The sequence below is a fragment of the Glycine soja genome, chromosome 14, assembly GCF_004193775.1.
Source record: "Glycine soja cultivar W05 chromosome 14, ASM419377v2, whole genome shotgun sequence".
Lineage (NCBI taxonomy): Eukaryota > Viridiplantae > Streptophyta > Magnoliopsida > Fabales > Fabaceae > Glycine > Glycine soja.
Window position 1 is genome coordinate 5,806,800 of NC_041015.1, and position 19,463 is coordinate 5,826,262.

Below are 19,463 nucleotides of genomic sequence, written 5' to 3' on the forward strand. Positions count from 1 at the left end.
TTTTTTTATTTTATTTTGAAGTTAACCTTTGTATTAGTTTGGGCATTATTATATTTTTTATTTAAATTTATTTGGGTTCTTTATTTGTTAGTAATTGTTTTCATTTCATTCATATAATGTATAATAAGTATTGTCTAGAGTAGAAGCACATAAGATTTATCCAAAAGATTCTTTCATATTTGAGGTATATATATACATTTTATTGATTAAAGAAAAAGACTTATAATTTCACTTTAGCTTTATCTAGTTTAAATTTTGTGAGACTTTTTTTTAAAAAAAAATAGTTGATTAAATTATTATTTTTAAATAAATAAATAAATAAATTTGGTCCCTCGATCGATTGTATTTTTTCTACTCAAAACTCCTGGCATATTATTTTCAATCTAAATATAAAGATACTTAAGTTGAAATTGAGATATGAAATAATTTTAAAGATTAAAAGTGATAAATTTAATAGAAATTTGATAAAATTATAGGATATAAGATTTTTTTTTAACAACAAAGATTTAGGTTTGACAAGGAAATTAAAATAATACTTTCGGGATTAAATTTTACATTTTTCATCTTTTAGGGACATATTTATCAGCAGAGTGTGAGAAGACGAAAAGTCAAAAAAATATTATGACAAATATGTCCATATGCTGACAATTCAGGTTGGCAATTATTTTAGTGACAAATTTGTTCCTCCGTGCTACGTAAGTTATTTTATTAACACTGACGGACGAAAGTTAATGTTTGAATATATTTGTCGCACTTTTTACATTTTCAATGAACTAAATTTTATATTTTTATCTTTCAATAACTTATTTATCACCGAATTATACATTGAGACACAAAGTGACTATTTAACCTAATAAAAAAACTTACTTTGGAATAGCCGTGTACTAATAAAATATAGCAATTTCGCTTATTACAAAATACAAACGAACTGGTATTTTGGCTTGTTATGTTTTTTTTTTTTCATTTTGAGTCACTATGTTTATTTATTCAAAATTATAAAGGGTGATATTTCTATAACAAAATAAAATATATTTATTAAAAAAAATATATCATCTTATGTCTAAGGAATTTTTCTTACTTAGCCCCCCACCCCCATGCGGGTGTACCCATCTTAGCCGTTTTTTCTGTCTTTTTCTTTTTTGAACAAGTCAGATCATATACATGCCTCACATAAGTTGCACAACTTTTTTTTATAAATAAATTCTATAAATACTTTTCTTATTAAACAGTGTCTAATTCCAAACGCTAATTTACAATAAATTATTACTACGTTATTCATTATAGAATTCTTATACTAAATTTTATAATAAAAATAAAAATACTCATTCAAATATACTTTTATTCTATAATAATAATAATAATAAAGTGTAAAAGATAATGGATAATTATTTTTTGGCCGATTAAAAAATAGATAATTATTAATGACCAAATACCAAAATTCCTTAGGAGGGTATGTAAATACAAATGGGTAGAGATTTGGCACCATACTGAGTGGCAGGGGCAGGGAAATGGGCATTGCTTGTCTAAAGGGTTTACTTGACTAAAAGACTGGTAGACTTCGGTCATCGTTTTTGTCAGTATTAGGTTTCCATTTGTTAAATGTCCTCTAGTCGATTTTTTTACGTTAATAAACATTTTTATTTTTTATTTTCCCAACTATCCTCCTTTTCCAATTATATACAATAGTAACCTCCTTTACTATTTACGTTTTGAGTTTTTCTATTAAAAATTAAATCAAAATTACATATTGAATAAAATATAAGATCAAAATTGTATTTGAACTTATTAATTTTTACACTAATTATCTAAATTATGCATTATTTTAAATTACTATAAAATTAAAATAAAATATAAAACAGGAAAAAAAATAAAAAATCCATGTTGAGAAATCGGGTCCTCAACGGCCGCATTTCCAACTGATTTTGAAACTAAGAAAAATAAATCACAGCTAAGAATTAGGGTCCTCAGAAATCGAATTCAAACATGAACAGTAAAAGGGATTACTTTTGTATATAATTGGGAAAGGGAGATAGTTAGGAAAATAAAAAATGAAAAAGGTATATTAACGTAAGAAAATCTCTACTGGTCATACACTTTTTTTTTTCGCTTTTAAGGGGGTTTTGGGTTTTTTTCTCTCCATATTAACTGTTTTTTTTATTTACAAAATTCATATTAGTAACTGCTAACGTAGTTCATTTAATACTTTATTTCTTTAATCTATGCTCTAATTGCCTAATGTTGCTTTAATTGAGAAGGAGGAAAAGTGGAGAAGCTTCTGAGCAAAGATAATTTCTCAAGTGGTTCAAGTGGTACCGACAAAAAATATGGATGAGAGGAAAAAATTTCATAAAAAATGGTTAATTAAGTTGTTTGATAAAAATTAATTATTGATAAAATTTGATAAATATTTTATATCAAAAGTAAAAAAAAAAAGTCACAGGACCTACCCAATATCATGTACGAAATTTTAAAATAGTAGTAGATGGTAGAAGGTTTTTCATTATTTCATCTCTGGCTAATTAATTAATTATGATTGTTAGTTACTAGCACCTTTGGAACAATTGTCTTGGCTAGTATTTATATTGTGCTTGAACCACCGTGCTTGATTAATTGCAGAGGTTCAGAGTTGGCCAATTTATGCACGAGGTGACCATTTCCCTTTTATGGACGTGAAGAGGTAGAGATGGTGCTGGTGGCTACTAAATTTTGCAATTCTGTATTTGCAGGAGCTGTTATGTACTAGATGATGATGTTGGTTTGAGTCATTTTGTTGATAAAATAAAACTTAGATCCTCCTATATGATAAAAGGGGAAAAAAATTAGATGTAGTATTTTAGGTATTGTTTGTATGAATAATAATTTTAAATATTCTTATAACTTCCTCAAACTAATGCTCTTATTTTAAATGTGTTTTATATTTTTAAGATATCAGATACTTTATTTTTATTTAATATTTTCTTTATAAGATAACAAGAAGATTTGTAGGAGAATTAATTAGAAGATATAATATTAATTTTTTTGTATTAAATAACAATATAGATTAAAGAATTTAAATTTTAATTTCAATTGAAAAACACAAAAATATTATGTTTTCTAAAAACAAAATCACTTCCACCAAAATTCCATTTAAAAAAGAGGCTCTTACCTATTTAATTGATAGGAGAAGGGACCACTGAAGGAGTTTTACTAAATGGTCTTGTAGCCAAATCTATTGGGTTACTGCATACTTTAAAAGAAAAAAAAGTAATTTGTTATAAATAAGTAGAACAGCTAAGATTTTTAATTAATGGCTCCAATAATTATTTTGGGTTTGAGGGAAGAAAGATTAGTAGTGGCCGTTACAGTCAAGGTGTCAATTTATGGCCATGAACTCCTCAAATTGCCATTCATTTGTCACATTCATGGACGTGACCAGTGGGGATCCATCGCTATATTTTATTGATTCAGTCATCGCTTTATTTGCTCCATGTATATCTCTAATTGCATAAAGCTAAGAAATAATAATAATAATAATAATAATAAAATCTTGCTAACATGTGCCCTTAAACACTAGTTAAGAAATCAATTAATAGAAAGTTTTTATTTAGAGAGTGTAATGGAAAGAGAGTCTACTGCTACACTTCCCAATAAAAAAAAAAATTCCACTATTGATTCTTTAACCCATTCTCGTAAGACACTAAAAATATTGGTTACTAACATTTTTCTAAAAAATATTTGTTTGTTGTACTGATAACTAATTAAATATTCCAGTTAATTCACAATTTAATTTCTGAAAGTGTTAAATTATTTACTTTTTGTTTGATCTCTACCTGTACTATGTCTTTATACAATTTATCTTTTGAAAGTTGAGTTTAAATTTCTTTTAAAATGAACTCTATCACTACTTAATATACATAGCATACATTTAGATCATCATGCTATACACCACCATCCCACTCACATTACTAAAGATCAAAAGTTACAAAAAAAAAAAGGCAGGATCAAAAATAAATTTTGTGGTATATATAAAAACTAATTAAAAATATATTTATCATATTTGAAATTCATGTCTCTTTAATGTAATGATGTTTTAATTAATTAATTAATTAATTTACAAATATATTAATAATTTTATGATTAATATAAGTTTTATATGTCTTTTTTTTTGGATTCATTTGATAAAATAATGTTTTATGCATACATAATTAGATTTCATTTAATTAATAAAACATTTTCTTTGACCCAATTATATTTAATAAATAAACTCACTAAGGTTTTTAATAAAATATTTACTTAAAAAAATGTATTTATGTCTACTGGATGATTCATATAAAAAATATCTTATACCAATAATAACGATCGACATAAGTGATGATATCTTATGTCCCTTAATCAAGTGATCATTCCTGATACGGAAACTAATTATTAATTCCAGTGATGATTATTTTATATCAATATTATGATCAATAAAATTTTTTATTGAAAAGATCTTATTTTCTCTTAAACAAGATATTTTAGTTTCATAAATGAAAAATAATGTTAAAGAGATTAATGTCATTAAGTGGTTTCATCTTTTTTTTTTTGACAAAAAAATGGTTTCATCCTATTCAACTCTCTTTTTAGTTCCTTTAAAAAAAAAAAACTCTTTATAGGTAAAGTATAGTGTAAGTCCTAAACAATAAGGAAGATACAACTTTTTTATAATGCTGGATTGATTATTTTTTCTCACCATAACATTAGTGCAGAATATTTATCAGCTTTGTTAATAATTAATTTGCGTCAGAAAATCTGATGGGTTACTTTTAGTGAGATTCTCCTTTCAATTAACTCGAGGCCTTACTTGAGAACCGAATCCAAAATTATTTGAACCAACTACTTGTTGATAATGGATTGATTCATTTAAAATCATCATCATAATTGTATTCAACATTTTCTTAATTTTTTCTAATATATTATATCATAAAACAAAATCTATTTTCTTAAGTAATTAAGAACAATTAAACAGGATAATATTATATTATTTTATAATTAATTATTATAAATATATTTTATTTTTTAAAACATATTCTCACTTTTAAGAAAAACAAATTAGTCAATATATATAATTTTGTCCTTTAAAGTGGCACGTAAGTAATAGCCCAATTAATAAAAGTCCTCTAGTCAAGTCGATTTGTGGCTTTTTTCCTCTTTCGGGTCTAGCAAAGCTCAATACATCCTTCTCTGTTGACTGCAGTGGGCCATGCGATCCACTAACACTTACCAAGCCAACCTTTCTGTAAGATTTTCACTATGTTACGAGACTAATTCCTCACGAAGTAGAGTATCCGTAAAGGGATAACTCCCTCCCAAAAAATGTTGTATTCACACAGAGGATTTAAAAGTTAAATCTTGTCATATGATAAAGAGTCTAAGCTATTAATTACTTGTGTCACTTCTTATAAGTTACTGATATTTAAAGTTTAATTCAAATTTAAGTTGAGATTAGCTAAATGTAATTGATACTGTTTGAAAAAGTAAAAAAAATGTAGATAATAATAAAATGAGACAATTAATGAAGAAATCACACGACTTGATACAAAATAAATATATCTTCTAAAAATATTTTTGTTCAAGAATAGTGTCTTTGATTTATAATAAAAAGATCAACATCATTAGTTTTAATTTTGATTTTCATAAAATTTATAATCCAATATTTCTATACATATTAAATGTTAATATATTTATTAACTTACATTTAATTGCATACAATTTAAGAAATTATAACAAAATATATTTTTGACGATTTACCTAGAGGTGCCCATAGCATTAATGCCCTATTGATAGAAAATAATAAAATAAAATCATTGTCGTATAATATTGTAGCAAATAATATTACCAATTTTAATTTTCTATAACAGCCTCCATTGTTTAATTAGATTTCAATTTAATCATAATTTTTGAGAGAAAATATACATTCTTGAACATCATTTCTTATGTAGACCACACACCCCTAATTAGATTGCCACCTAATCCCAAGCTATACAAAGCCAAGCACAACAATAACACCAAATTTTGGAAGCCTCGTGGCATACTCTAGCAATCCATGCCACTACTGGAGGAGGAAATTGGTTAAGCTATTTTAGGAATTATCTTAAAGTGATCTACTTTTTTCAAATGTAAGGCATATGTTTGTTCAATTTATCTGACATTTCCTTAAGTGTAATATTTTATTATGGAAATAGGTCTAAGACAGAGAGATTAGTTGTCTATTTTCCTATTTAATGTAGCAATGGAGGGTATTAGTTTTCTTATCTCTGAAATCTTAAGTGCCTACAAATTAATTTAATCAAGAAAAAAAATGAAACATTGGAAACTTACAATATTTTAGAACCAAACACCAAGTTTTATACATTCAATAAAAAAAATATTACACGTAACTACTCCTTTTCTATTTTCATATTTCCCATGGCACCTTTGCTGTCTATGATTTTTAATTTTTTTTAGCAAGGCTATTTTATATTAATTTTTACAGCAAAAAGAGATAAAAAAGAAAGAAAGAAAAAATCATATAAAAGTAACATTATTCAAAAACTTCTTTCCTGTTCATGTTCCTTTTTAAATTTGTCTCTGGATGCATCTGATGTAAATGTAGAGTTTACTTAAAAGGGTTCACATACAACTACGAGGTGGGCAAGAATTTTCAAGAGACAAAAGGCAATGGTTCTGGCGTCAGGTTGGAAGTGCACTTTCTTAATCCCCTTCCACAACATCTGATTCCTTTCTTAATTTCTTATGCCATTACAATCTTTTACTACGACGCGTCAAATGTTGGCTTTTAAAGAAGGTACAACTTAAATGTTACACGATTGAATAGAAAATCAATTTAGTCTTTAGATAAATTATTCAAAATTTGCTAAAGGCTAGTGTAATTCTATCTCCGCAGAATATTTACAAGGTTCATACTAAAAGAAAAAAAAAAAAACAGAATAGTGAGATACTTATATGTTAGGTGCAAGCTACATAAAATGAAGATGCCAATAATTTGTTCACGTATGGGGAGGAATAATGCCAGCTTTACACTTTATGCAAAGTGAAGTAGCCATTCTCTTCTATTGTTTACTGATGCAAAGCCAACTAATAAAGAATTTTGTGTAACAATTAAGCTTTGCAATCTAATTGTGTTTACTTTCTCTGCTACATTAAGGAGAACTGATTATTGACTGGTACAAACAATAACTAATTACTAATATAGTTATATATTGCCTCATTATTTTCCTTTAATAGATTGTCCAATGGGCAAGAAACTGAACACTTAGACTTGTGAACACCTTGCAATAGTCATGGAAGTTAAATAACATAAGTTGGTGGGGGCAGAGAATGAGGGAGAGAACTTTGTCTTGTAATTAATGTCTCGTCACCATATACTTCATGCAAAAGGTAAGAATATGCTTACAAGAAATTATATTTATCCAATTTCTTTCGCTTTTTTAAGATCATCCGTGATCACACAATCATGGGACCATTGTAGCAAATTCCGCAGAATTAACCCTTCTTTAGAACCTCAGGTTTCTCACTAAACTCACCAGTCACCACAAACAAACTCAAACAAAATTTACATTCTTATTGCTCACACAGTTATGAGTTACAGCCACTTACAAGTTACTATTAAAAAAAATACACAAACATCTCCCAAGTGAACTAATTAGATATACTTTCCATTTACTTTTTTTTTTAAAATGCCAATGTTAACCTAATAGGTGACCTTTGCTTTGGCATACTATACGTGCAATAAACGTAAACAAGCCAAGAGCATCACACCCTACTTCACATACAAGCTCTTATTTATATACCTTGCCTCAGAAGGAATCAAATTCCAAGTACCTACAACTCACACAATGGTGTCTACAACAAAGAGTTGGACTACACAAAAACTCACAATAGTGCTGCTTCTTTTCTGCATTACAATTTCATCACCGGTTGAGGCCAACACATTTTCTAGCAAATTAGACCAATCACTGGTTTCACAGCCAACACACACTGAAATCAAATGTGGATCATGTCCTTGTGGAAACCCCTGTGATGAGCAACTTCTATCGCCTCCTCCTCCGCCTCCAGCTTCCCCGCCACCACTATTCCTTCCAGAGATTTCCTCTCCAACCCCACCAGAGAGTTGTGATGATTCATCGCCACTACCGCCACCACCACCTCCATCACGGCCACCACCACCACCACCATCACGGCCACCTCCAACACCACCGCCACCAAGGTTCATATATGTAACCGGTGTGCCGGGGGATGGATATGCATACTATTACTCTGCTGCTCAAAACAGAGTTGTGGGGTTGCTGGTTTTTGCTGGTTTGGGAGCACTGTCAGTCACGATGTTATTTGGGTGATGACTTCATGAATTAAGTGTTTAGCCTGCCCTCCACCAAAAAGCAGTTTCATTGTTTGATTTCTCTTGTTCAAACTTTGTCTATTTATTCATCTTCAATTATTTTATTTTTAGGTACATCATCTTCATTTTATTTTAATTTCCATTGCTTTTTGTCTTTCCTGGTAAACTTGTTGGTGAACTGATTCCAATGTGCAATGCTGAACAATTCAATATTAACATTTGATGTAAAAAAATTTAGTTCTTATTATGTGATGCTCATTGCTTTTCAGTCTTATAATAGTTTAGTTCAGATAAGGCCATCACATGATGGTAAAGTAGTCGCTGTATAAGTTTAGTTTTTAATCACATTTTGAGAAGCATAAACCCTTTTTCACGAGGTTGATAAATTTGGCTATCATTATAATAAATTGAACCTTTGCATATGTAAGGATAAATTTGCGAACAATGACCTTCATTTATATCTTCATATAGCGAGGAGTTTTTTGGCACTGGGTACATTATTAGACAGCATGTGGTTTATTCACTGCTCTTCAAGAAAGCCAGCCATGTGGTTTATTCTGATGGTGGCTTGTATGGGGATCTAAGAAAATTATAGGCAAGTGCTCCAGCTATGGATCCAACAATTGGACCAACTACGTATATCCATAACCCTTGGTAAACATGTTTGATAAGTGCCGGACCAATACTTCTTGCAGGGTTCATGGAAGCCCCTGATACAGGCCTGCATGCAATTGCAAAACCAATTTCAATTTTAATAAGAATATCAGACTCTCCAACTATTCTTAGAAGGACAAACCTTATGTGCAGTTACTTAAACTTAAGTATTTTTAGCATTGTTGTTCCATCATAATTAAAGTTTCACCTCAATAATTTATAATGCAATATTGGCAAAGGCTACGGTGGACAAGCTTCGTAAGTGACTCATAGTGAACGAATTTTATTAACCGTAGGATTCATCTGACTTTTACAGTTGCACTCTACACCCTCCACACTGGATCTTTCTTCCCATTCCTTTCTCTCTCAATCCTCCACCGGCACCGTTTACTCTCTCCTTCTCCCACTCGCTATTCTCATTAGCACCACCTCAAACGGCCTTGTTTTCGCAACCACCATTTACGGCAAGGATGTCTCCACCATCAACTTCCTCGGCGAGATCGAAACCCTCTCCAGCGGCTATTGGATCTCGTCAGTGTATTTTGTGAAAGAGATGGCGATCAACAGCGAGGGATTGTTGGGGAAAGGAAGAAACAATGGTGGTAAGGAAAGAAAAAAAATGCCAGCCGTGAGAAATTGCCTCCGACGAGGGCAAACGGTGGCCGGAAGGTTGCTGGGAGGGAGGACAAGTACATCTAGGGTGAGTAGTGTAAATTGCAACCATATAAATCGGATGAATCTAACCGTTGATAAAATTGGTTCATCATGAACCACTTAAAAAGTTTGTCCACCACCATAGTCTTGACCTGCAATATTTTACTATGTTAATCCTTTGAATTTAATAGTTATGTAAAATTTTGTGAACTAATGAAAGAACATTATTGATATCACTCTTAGAATAATTATTGTAAAAGATAATAAAATTTTTATACACAATAATTTGTGATATTAGATGACACTAACAAATTATTTTAAATGTTGTATAGCTTTTTTTATAAAAAAATAATTATAAGCACCTTTATATTATGGAAATAAAACTCCAATTCTTATTAGAGACAACAAGAAGAACAAGACACTTAAAAACTAAGTTTTATCTTTATTAGTCATGCCTAAAATCAATATTAAAAACCTGTCAACCAATAACTAATTACCCGGCAATGAAGACATTCAACATTATAGTCATCCCAACTGCAACTCCTGCAAAGTCACCCACCTGTGAATTTATCAAGCCAAGCATAGAATGCTTAATATTAGAATCTTGGACTCACAAGAAATCATTACAGAAAGTGAAAACCATTTGTTAAAGACTTATATATATCATAGATACAAGTGCAAACCGCTTTGTCATCTGTAGAAACAGCAGATATAACAAACATCAAAAGAAAAGTGATGATGACTTCAGCAACTAAAGACTGGCCATTGGATCCAACTGGTACCGTTCCAAAATAAGCTTTAGGCGTTACATCCAACATTAGGGCTAATGTGCCACTAGCAAGGATCGACCCCAGCAACTGAGCAAAAATGTAGAGTGGCACCTACATGCACAAAACTCATCATAGCAACACACTAAGACCCAATCTCAAAGCCAAAGGACCATCAAATTTAATCATTATAACTTATTGCTTGCATATGATTCTAAAAATTAAAGCATATCAAGATTAATCCTTTTTTTTTCTTTGAAATTTACAGCTCCATCAGAAATTTAAACCGGCCGTGCAGACTCACATCTATAAACACCCCGGTTTAATTTCCTTTCCTGGTTTTCATCTATGACTCTTGGTTTTTTTATAAGCAGTTGAGTTTTTACTTGTTCTTTCTTAGTAATTTGTAACAAAATAGGTGAAGACTAATAGGAACAGGGAAGTAGTACAAGATGTTCGATGGAGTATTTAAGTGGTTTAATTCTTTGTTCCCCAAGTTTTTAAGCGTTTATCAATTGGTATTAGAGTTACTTGTCAATATCTCCGTAAGTGCTACATAAGGAGAGACTGACCAGAAAAGATGAGTGTAGTCTTAAATGTTGTAGAGTGTAGTCACCAGGACATGAGTAATATGAGATGCTCCTTAATAGTGCGCACTCAAGGGAGCATTCGTGGTTTATTTATTTGGTTTCCTACACGTATCTTTTTTTTTTTAGGCAATTCTATTTAAAACATACATGTTTATGTTATTGGCATCAAAAGAATTTATCGATTTTGTGGACAATTAATTTCTGCAGAAGAACCTACCTATATAATTGTGTATGTTATTTAATGAGATATCCTCTCCAGATATTTTTTATCTTATCCATAAAACTTATACTCTTAAAGAATTCAGATGCAGTTCTATTCGAACCAACATCTTGTTAATAATTTAGGTACAATTATTTAAGTAATTTTTATGTCCACTATTCAGGACAAGAAAAATGCTAGAGTTAACACACCCCATTAAACACTCTCTCAATGTTTGAAATTTGTTGGATACTGTTGGACACTATTCAGGATTACTCGATGTAGGGTTTAAATGTTGACCTTTACTATAAAGTATAAAGAGGGAGAACTCTTATTTTAGTTAAAAGAACATGACTAAAAAGCACACAAAGAATTGTGTCTAAGTATGGTCTTTCCCAAAATCCAAAACGATTAACAAAAGAAAGTTACCTGTTTATATGAGAAGCGGCGAAAGATGGCCAAAGTAATGGTGACTGCAGGATTGAAGTGAGCTCCAGAGATATGACGAAGAGAGTAAATCATGACCATTACAATCAGCCCCCATGTGACACAAACCCCTGGAAATGTGACTGAGCCATAGATCTTATTCACTGCCACAGAGCCACAACCGGCAAATACCACAAAATATGTACCAATAACTTCTGCGAAAACCTAGTCACAATCCAAAGAGAGAAAGAAAATATTGCACCCTCATTTTATTTCACTCCTATAAAAGTATTGTTTACTTGTGTATGTGCAATTGTTAATTAATTAGTGTATCCATCGAAGTTAGAAATATTGTGGATGTATTTTAACGTAAATATAATAATAAAAGTAAAATGAAGACACAAATAAAAAAAATTCTAATCCTTTGACAAAATTACCTCAAAAATATTTTTTTACCTGAAAACCAAACATGCAAGTGATCAAAACATGCAAGTGATCATGGTCACTGACCTTCTGTGCGAGGGCTACAACATGGTTTGAACAACAGTTATGTGATACGTTACAGGTTCTGGAAGGGCTAGGGGAAGAAACACCCTCTTCCATACTTGGCATTTCTTCTTGGATGCCTTCAGATTTGGCGGCCATTGCTGTTAATGTGTCAGACTGGCGTGCAGTTTATGAGATAAACACTATCTCACTTGGAGATTTTGAACTGCTGTTTGTTACCAAAAGAATGATTGAGCCAAGTTATATATACAAAGGTCATTCTGTGATTTTTGACAAATTATATATTATCAACTTTATTTTTTTTTATTGTTTTAAGTTTTAAATAACCAACAAAATTCTGGCAAATTCGTAATACTATAACTGAAAATAGATTTATAGATACATTCTACTTTAAAGATAATAACCACTAGGGAATTTGTTTCGGATACACAATGAAAACGATACATCTAAATTGATATAGCCAAAACTTTAGTTCTTGTTTGTTATAGGATTAGAAAACCATTTTTTCAGTTTTTAATGCAAGTAAATATTTCAATAAAAATTAATATTACAATTAAATTTATTTATGTTGAAAACAAACCTTCCTTGACATAAAAAAAAAAGTCCTACTTGAGATAAACTAGGATAAATATCAATTTTGGAATTTAAAACGCAGTGCTGCTAACACGAAATTTTACAATTAATAAATTTTCAAATTGAACTAAGTTGATCACTTTCCAAACCTTCGCTATCATATCACTCAGCTTATCAAGGCAAACTCGGTGTGAATTTTAAGTGGATCTTCTATATTTTTTTCCTTAGATGTCTAAGAGTATCCTCACGAAGATTATGTGATTTCTCCCAATTTTTTACGCAAATTTAAGAGCGAACGTAGATCAAAGACGTGTAAACAAACACGCACTAATGATCATGAACTAGTAAATGATTTTGCGTTGTCTTTGATGTAATTTTACACTAAATTTGGATCTCAATTGAAAAACCAAACATTCATGCACTAAATTGTCCCTAGCTATTGTTGGAGTGCACGAGTGTCAAATAATGGTTACGCTTATTATTCTTCGTTTCTCTTCAAAATGCCACCCCTCATTCATGATGAGAATTCAGTTATTGCCTTATTGGATAGTTCTAGATTGAACTAAATATTAAATATTTGTAAATTGTCCCACTATAGGCGGTGCAGAAACTCTATAAATATGTAAAGAGTACCACATTGTCTTATGCTAGTGAAAGCAATACAATTGTATTACTATTGTTCAAAAACTCCTCTGCTACTCCTCTGTATCTATATTCCACTAACAATTTGCTACACGGTCATTATACTGTTTCTCTTCATAAATCATTTACTACCTTTTCTAACTAAACCCACGTCTAACATCTTTCTATTCCCTTAAAATACTAACGGATTCTATGAAAGAAAAACTCAATTTCTATAGTAAGCACTATAACGAAATATGTAGCGTTCAGTCTACGTGGTTTCTCTTCGATAATTAGTGCATCACCAATGCTAAGGCTCTTGAATGGATTCTTCGCTTATTTTTGCGGATCCTATAATATCATATTAAATTAAAGAATTCTAACAAAATTTCACTTCAATAAAGTTTTTAATAGAATTCATAATTTACTTTTGTGTGAGGGAAAAACATTTTTCTATTATGATATTATAGGAATCCCTACCCTCACCTCCATCGGTTAGGAATCCCACCCTTGGCGAAGACATATTTGGTGCTCATCAACCTAAATATGTCTTTTTTTCTTAAAAAAAAAATTTATTTTTATTGGTTGTGTTCATTTCCTCCCCTCTTTCTTTTGATTTTTTTTTCTTTCATGATACAGTTAAAACTCTATAAATTAATAATGTCAGGATCGAAGAAATTTATTAATTTAGAGAGTTATTAATTTATTGATAAATTAATAATTATTAATTTAAATACATATTAAACAAAAAAGCAAATTAGTCTATACCTCTTAGAATTACGTTCCAGCGAACCTTGGGACTCAAGGTAAATTAGTAACTATTGTGTTCATATGCATTGAAAATCAATAATGACTTTTGAAGTACAGTAAATGTAAATAAGAGAAATGTATTCAATGTATTCTTAAGCAAGTTTGGCACATAAATGTGTTAGAGTATTCAAACCATATCTTACAAGACTTCAACTTTAAAGGAAAACAGACAACTAATCATATTTTAACAGAGTGTAATATATTTTTTTAGTTTCTATGAATTATTAATTTATGATTTTCTTGGGATCGAAAATTATAAAGGGATCACACGAAAAATTATTATCTTATTATTTTATCGAGTTTTTCAATTTTTTATATTGACCCAAGTCAGGACCAAACAAATTTATTATTTAAAAAATTTATTAATTTACTGAGTATTAATTTAAAGAGTTTCTATTGGAATTGCTATCCAGGTGTCTATGCAAGGTAGAGAGATATTTTTTTTTTTGAAAAACAATACAAAATACGGATCTTGATAATTTTTATGAAAGAATCATTTTTTTACGTGAAGATCTCACTATCAACTCTAATAATAAATCTTAAAGAAAATCTTGAAGTTAAAATCTCATTTCAAAAATTACTATTAAAAATTACCTAAGCAATCGCAATAATGTTATATCATTTGTATGTTGATATGTGTAATGATTGAATTGTTATCCATCGTCAAAAAATTTAAGCCTTTCCAAAAATTATTGTAAATGATTCGATTGAATAGTCAAACACCCAAACCTCACTCCATCAACATCAACATTAAATTTGTTTCAAAAAAGGTACCGCATTATTTGTCACGAAAATAGAAAATTCTTGCACAGATAATTAAAAAGTAGCATTGAAGAGTCCTCTGATGTCTACAATACCAAACTTAATAAAGAAAAGAGTCCTATCAGGATCTACCATGTAGAAGTTCTTTCTTACTACGCAATTGCACAGAGGAGGAAGAAGATTTGATAAGATGCTTAACTACTTCTGCAAATTATTTTATACAACAGTTCCTTTACAAATCAACTAGAAAAACCATGCTCTTATCATCACACAACATCATTTTTATTGACAATTACCAGTCACTCGATACCTTCACGATGGCCTGGACTGGCATTTTTTTACTGTTATTTTCTTTTTCAGTTTTCTTTTCTCTTTATATGTTACAGAAAATTTATGTTGCTAGTTCCAACTGGAAAGAAAAAGAGTAGAGAGAAAAAGGGTGAAAAGATACAAATTAAGAAGAGCCCCAACTAATATTTTGAAGAAACTTCAGAAGCACAACTTGCAATAGGCATTTCACTAGGGGTACATACAAGAGCCCTTTGCTGTAAATGTCTCAAACTCTGCTCCATGCTGACTTGGACCATCTCAGCTAGCATCTTCTTTGCTTTACCAGATTGATCATCCCCATCAATCTGTGATATGATGTCACACACTATGTTCTCAAGAGTGTCAGGTTCAGCTTCAGGTCTTGAATATGGAGACTCTCTTAGTAACTGCAAAAGGGTACGTGCCTTTGGCTGAGACTTGGGGGTTCCTTGAACTGTAAGCTCAAGAAGTCCCGGAATAACACCTTCTCTAAGAATTGGTTCCCTATATTTACATCTATCACTTTGGCACATTGTCAGCAGTGCTCCAACAGCATGTTCCCTACTTTGGGGAGTACCATTTTCAAGAACTTCCACAACTGCAAGAACTCCACCTTCTTCAGATGTTAAGGAAGTTCTCCCCTCCTCATAACCTACCAAGGATTCTATCAAAGCAGAACATTTTTCAGCTATTTTTGAGGATTTTCTACAGGTTTTGAGAAGGCTAACAATTAAAGGCATTGCATTTGTTTGGAGAATGATGCTGAGGTTTTCAGGTTGTGTTGTTGATAAATTGGACAGAGCCGTCACAGCATCAACTTTAGCTTGAGGGCTTCCATCTCTTAGAATATTCACAAGAAGAGGAATGGTGCCACAAGCACTAATGATTGGCTTGTTGGTTGGAGAGGCAGATAGAGTGAGCAAAGATGCAGTTGCATACTCCTGCATATTTGGATTTTGTGACTTGAGGAAACTAATTATTGGCTCTAATGCACCAGCTTCCACAATGCTAATTTTATTCCTGCTTGATAACAACAAGAATGAATTACGTTCAAGCCATAGAAATTACATAGCAGAAAGTTAAACATCATTGAATATGAACCATTTGATAAAGGAAGACTAAGTGACTGGTACTTGTTATAAAGAGAACAGGATACAAAATATATCAGGCAGGCCAATATTTAATGCATGCTTAACTGCCAGAAAGACCGAGAAAAACAATCATAATCCTGAATTGATTCTTTTTCATTAGATTACATTTTCTAATAAAAGACACTATCTGGTGATCTTCAATCCTAAGCTGACATACTCAAACAGGCCCCAGATGCAAGATTAATGCCAAGCTACAAAGGGGAAACAATTCCCAGACCAGATATTTAAACCAGATTAACATTAGATCCCCTGATTTACACACTAATGATGATGGCTAGAGTATGTTATAATTTGTGTGTGTGTACAATGAGGATAATGATGTTTAAAGCTAAGACTGAACCATTAGGCCGAATTAGTGGGTTTGTGATAAATTTATTTCTTCCTGAAGTCGAATATAGCAGAAATTTTCTATGATTATAGCTCATTTATGGACCCGACAATCTATCAGTTATTAGATAAAATATAACACTCAAAATATGCTACCCACCCCAGGGACCCAAAAAAGAGAGAGAAGGGAAATTTGAATGTAGAAGACATATTAAAGTGTGGTCTTCTCTTCTCAAAAGCATTTAATATAAAAGGTAATTAGGAATCAAAACACAACCAAAAACTAGAAATTTTTATGCTTTTTCACTACATGGAAAATCGAGAAGTGGAAATTTTAAATTGAAAATCACTTCAAAGTTAATGATAGAACAAAAATGGTAGGGAAGAAAAAAAATAAAGGTGGAGCTTAAATGATTTTTACACCCGCCATAAAATGTTGGCCACTCGTACATCTTGAAAGTGAGACATGAAAATGATTTCACTAGGCAATAATAAGTAAAATCAAAACATTTTATTTTATCTTTTTATATCCATTTTTTCATCTTTATTTTCCATTCCACCTACAACCACAAGCATAGCCTTAATGCGAAGAGTACGAAAGTTGAAAAAAAGCCATTCGGTGATTGAATACCGCATTGAATGAAGGGACATAAACCATCTCCAACAATAAATATTAAAACAAGATGACACAATTTACTTATATATAATCAAGCGTAAAAGGAAAGTTAAATAGGAAAACAATAGCCAGAATTCTTCCATTTATTGGTTTTAAGTGTTTAGGTTGATAGTTAGCTAGTTTTTCAATTTTTAGTTAATATGTTTCTTTCTATAATTATAAAAAATGTTTTTACTTTATCATTTAATAATTTTATAGAAAATTTGTTTTAAAACTAAGAAATAATAAACCACATCTAAATTATGGCTCATTTTTTTGAAGTCTGTTTACTATTTCCCGTTGACAAATTTATACTGATTTAAAACCAGGGCACTTCTTGCAGGCTCCACCTTTTATCTAGCTAATAGTATTTCGCCAACAAATGATATCAGGTTAACTTCATTTAAAGAAGACAAGCCTAAAACGTTAAAACGGTAAAGAGCCACCATATGTACCAAACAAAAACCACCCTCCAATTGGATAAGATTCTACTGTTAAAGCATCCAATTATTTCTTGTTAACCTGTTTATGCACGCATTGTATCTATAAGAAACCATGATATAAATCGATATCCAATCATTACATGTGGCACAGTATAAAAAAGTGAAAAACATTAAAATTGAAAAATATGACAAGCAAATAGTCAATCTTCGCCAGGAATTTTCTCTTTTCTTCTTCGGAATTTTTCATCAATTCAACCAACCAACTTTTGCATTCCACTTCTAAACCATGAAAAATTGTTTTTTTTATTCTTTCTTTCTGACCTACCTAAATGGGAATACCAATCGTGAAAAATTCATTCAACCCCATCTTTCTTCCCTAAATCCTAAAAAATATATGGTATATCTTACTATGACTAAAAAAATTCCGCCTAAATTTTTTTGTTTTCTTATAAATGGGATGTAAATAGAAAAATGAAAGACTAAAAATGTGTTTCAATAAACAACTTAATCAATCAATTATTTAATAACATTTTACTATCAAGGTTTATATCATAAATTTAATTTCAGAACTTATTGAATAATCTAAATCTAGTTTGTTTTAATAAGTTAAACCAAAAAAATTAAGAAAAACTTATGAAATGAACTATTTTTTCAAACTTTCATAATCTCTTCTAAATATCTAGGAATAAAATAGTCCTCATTGGTGTACCATGTATTTGTTTGTTCTCCAAATTGAAAATATTTATGGCATACCTCTTATTCTATTCCCAAGTTGACAATTCCGTGAATCCCATATGTTTCACACCATCCACACAGATTGAGTAATTGCAAGAAAAATAATATAATAAAGAAACCAAAATTATTCGCACAAACTCAGAGGAGGATTCCTCGGAGGAATATCTCAGGACTCTGATACCGTAAATAGTATTCACGGAGTCACAAATTATTATAACAAACACTCTTCACCAAATTAAATAAAATAGTACAGCAACAATTACTATTACGGTATAACCATTTAATATTTATATATTCTGAGACAAAATAAATATTTTTTTCTTTTTGGTTCCAAAATTACAATTTGAGAAAAAGGTGTTGATTCCAGTAATTAAGATTAAGATGGAAGAATAGAAGAGGTACGTACGTTTCGTCTTGTACGGCGAGGTTAAGCAGAGCGAGAAGCGCAGGTTCGTGGAACTCGGGCGAGTCGACTCGGAGCATGGACACGAGTGGCGCCACGGCTTGCCGGAGCTGGCGGCGGCACCGCTGCGAGGTCTTGGTGAGGCGCCGGATGTCCCTCGCCGCTTGGACCCTCAAAACGGGGTCGTTCAGCTGCAGAAGCTCCAACGCCCGCCGTACGGCCACCGCCGTTGCCTCCGCCTCCGGTGGAAAACCGTCCATAAGTTAATTAATCACACAAACAGAGAGAGAGAGAGAAATTGGTTTAAGCAAGCAACAGTAGTTATAACTCACAACACAGTGTTTATATATAGAGATATTTAGAGAGAGAAAGAGAAAGGGTAGTTGTTGGTTGAGACAGTTTCTTTCGTTCGTTTCAATTGCCGAACTTTAAACTAACATTTTCTGATTCAAAATTCCCTGCCAAACCAGTCAAACACTCTTAGTTAGCGTTCAAGTAAGATTTGACAATAAAAGCTTATA

General features: G+C 31.1%; 1 protein-coding gene and 1 pseudogene across 1 annotated transcript; both read right to left on the bottom strand.

The window, feature by feature from the left end:
* Nucleotides 1-8,810: 8,810 nt before the first annotated feature.
* Nucleotides 8,811-12,291, bottom strand: LOC114385269 (annotated as a pseudogene).
* Nucleotides 12,292-15,107: 2,816 nt separating this feature from the next.
* On the bottom strand, nucleotides 15,108-19,400 carry LOC114383288 (U-box domain-containing protein 4-like). The gene is made up of 2 exons (XM_028342929.1): nucleotides 18,946-19,400; nucleotides 15,108-16,248 (listed from the first exon to the last, which is right to left on the bottom strand). Exons 1-2 carry the CDS (start codon nucleotides 19,200-19,202, stop codon nucleotides 15,390-15,392), a joined length of 1,116 nt encoding a protein of 371 aa, XP_028198730.1. The 5' UTR covers nucleotides 19,203-19,400; the 3' UTR covers nucleotides 15,108-15,389.
* Between the last annotated feature and the right edge of the window lie 63 nt (nucleotides 19,401-19,463).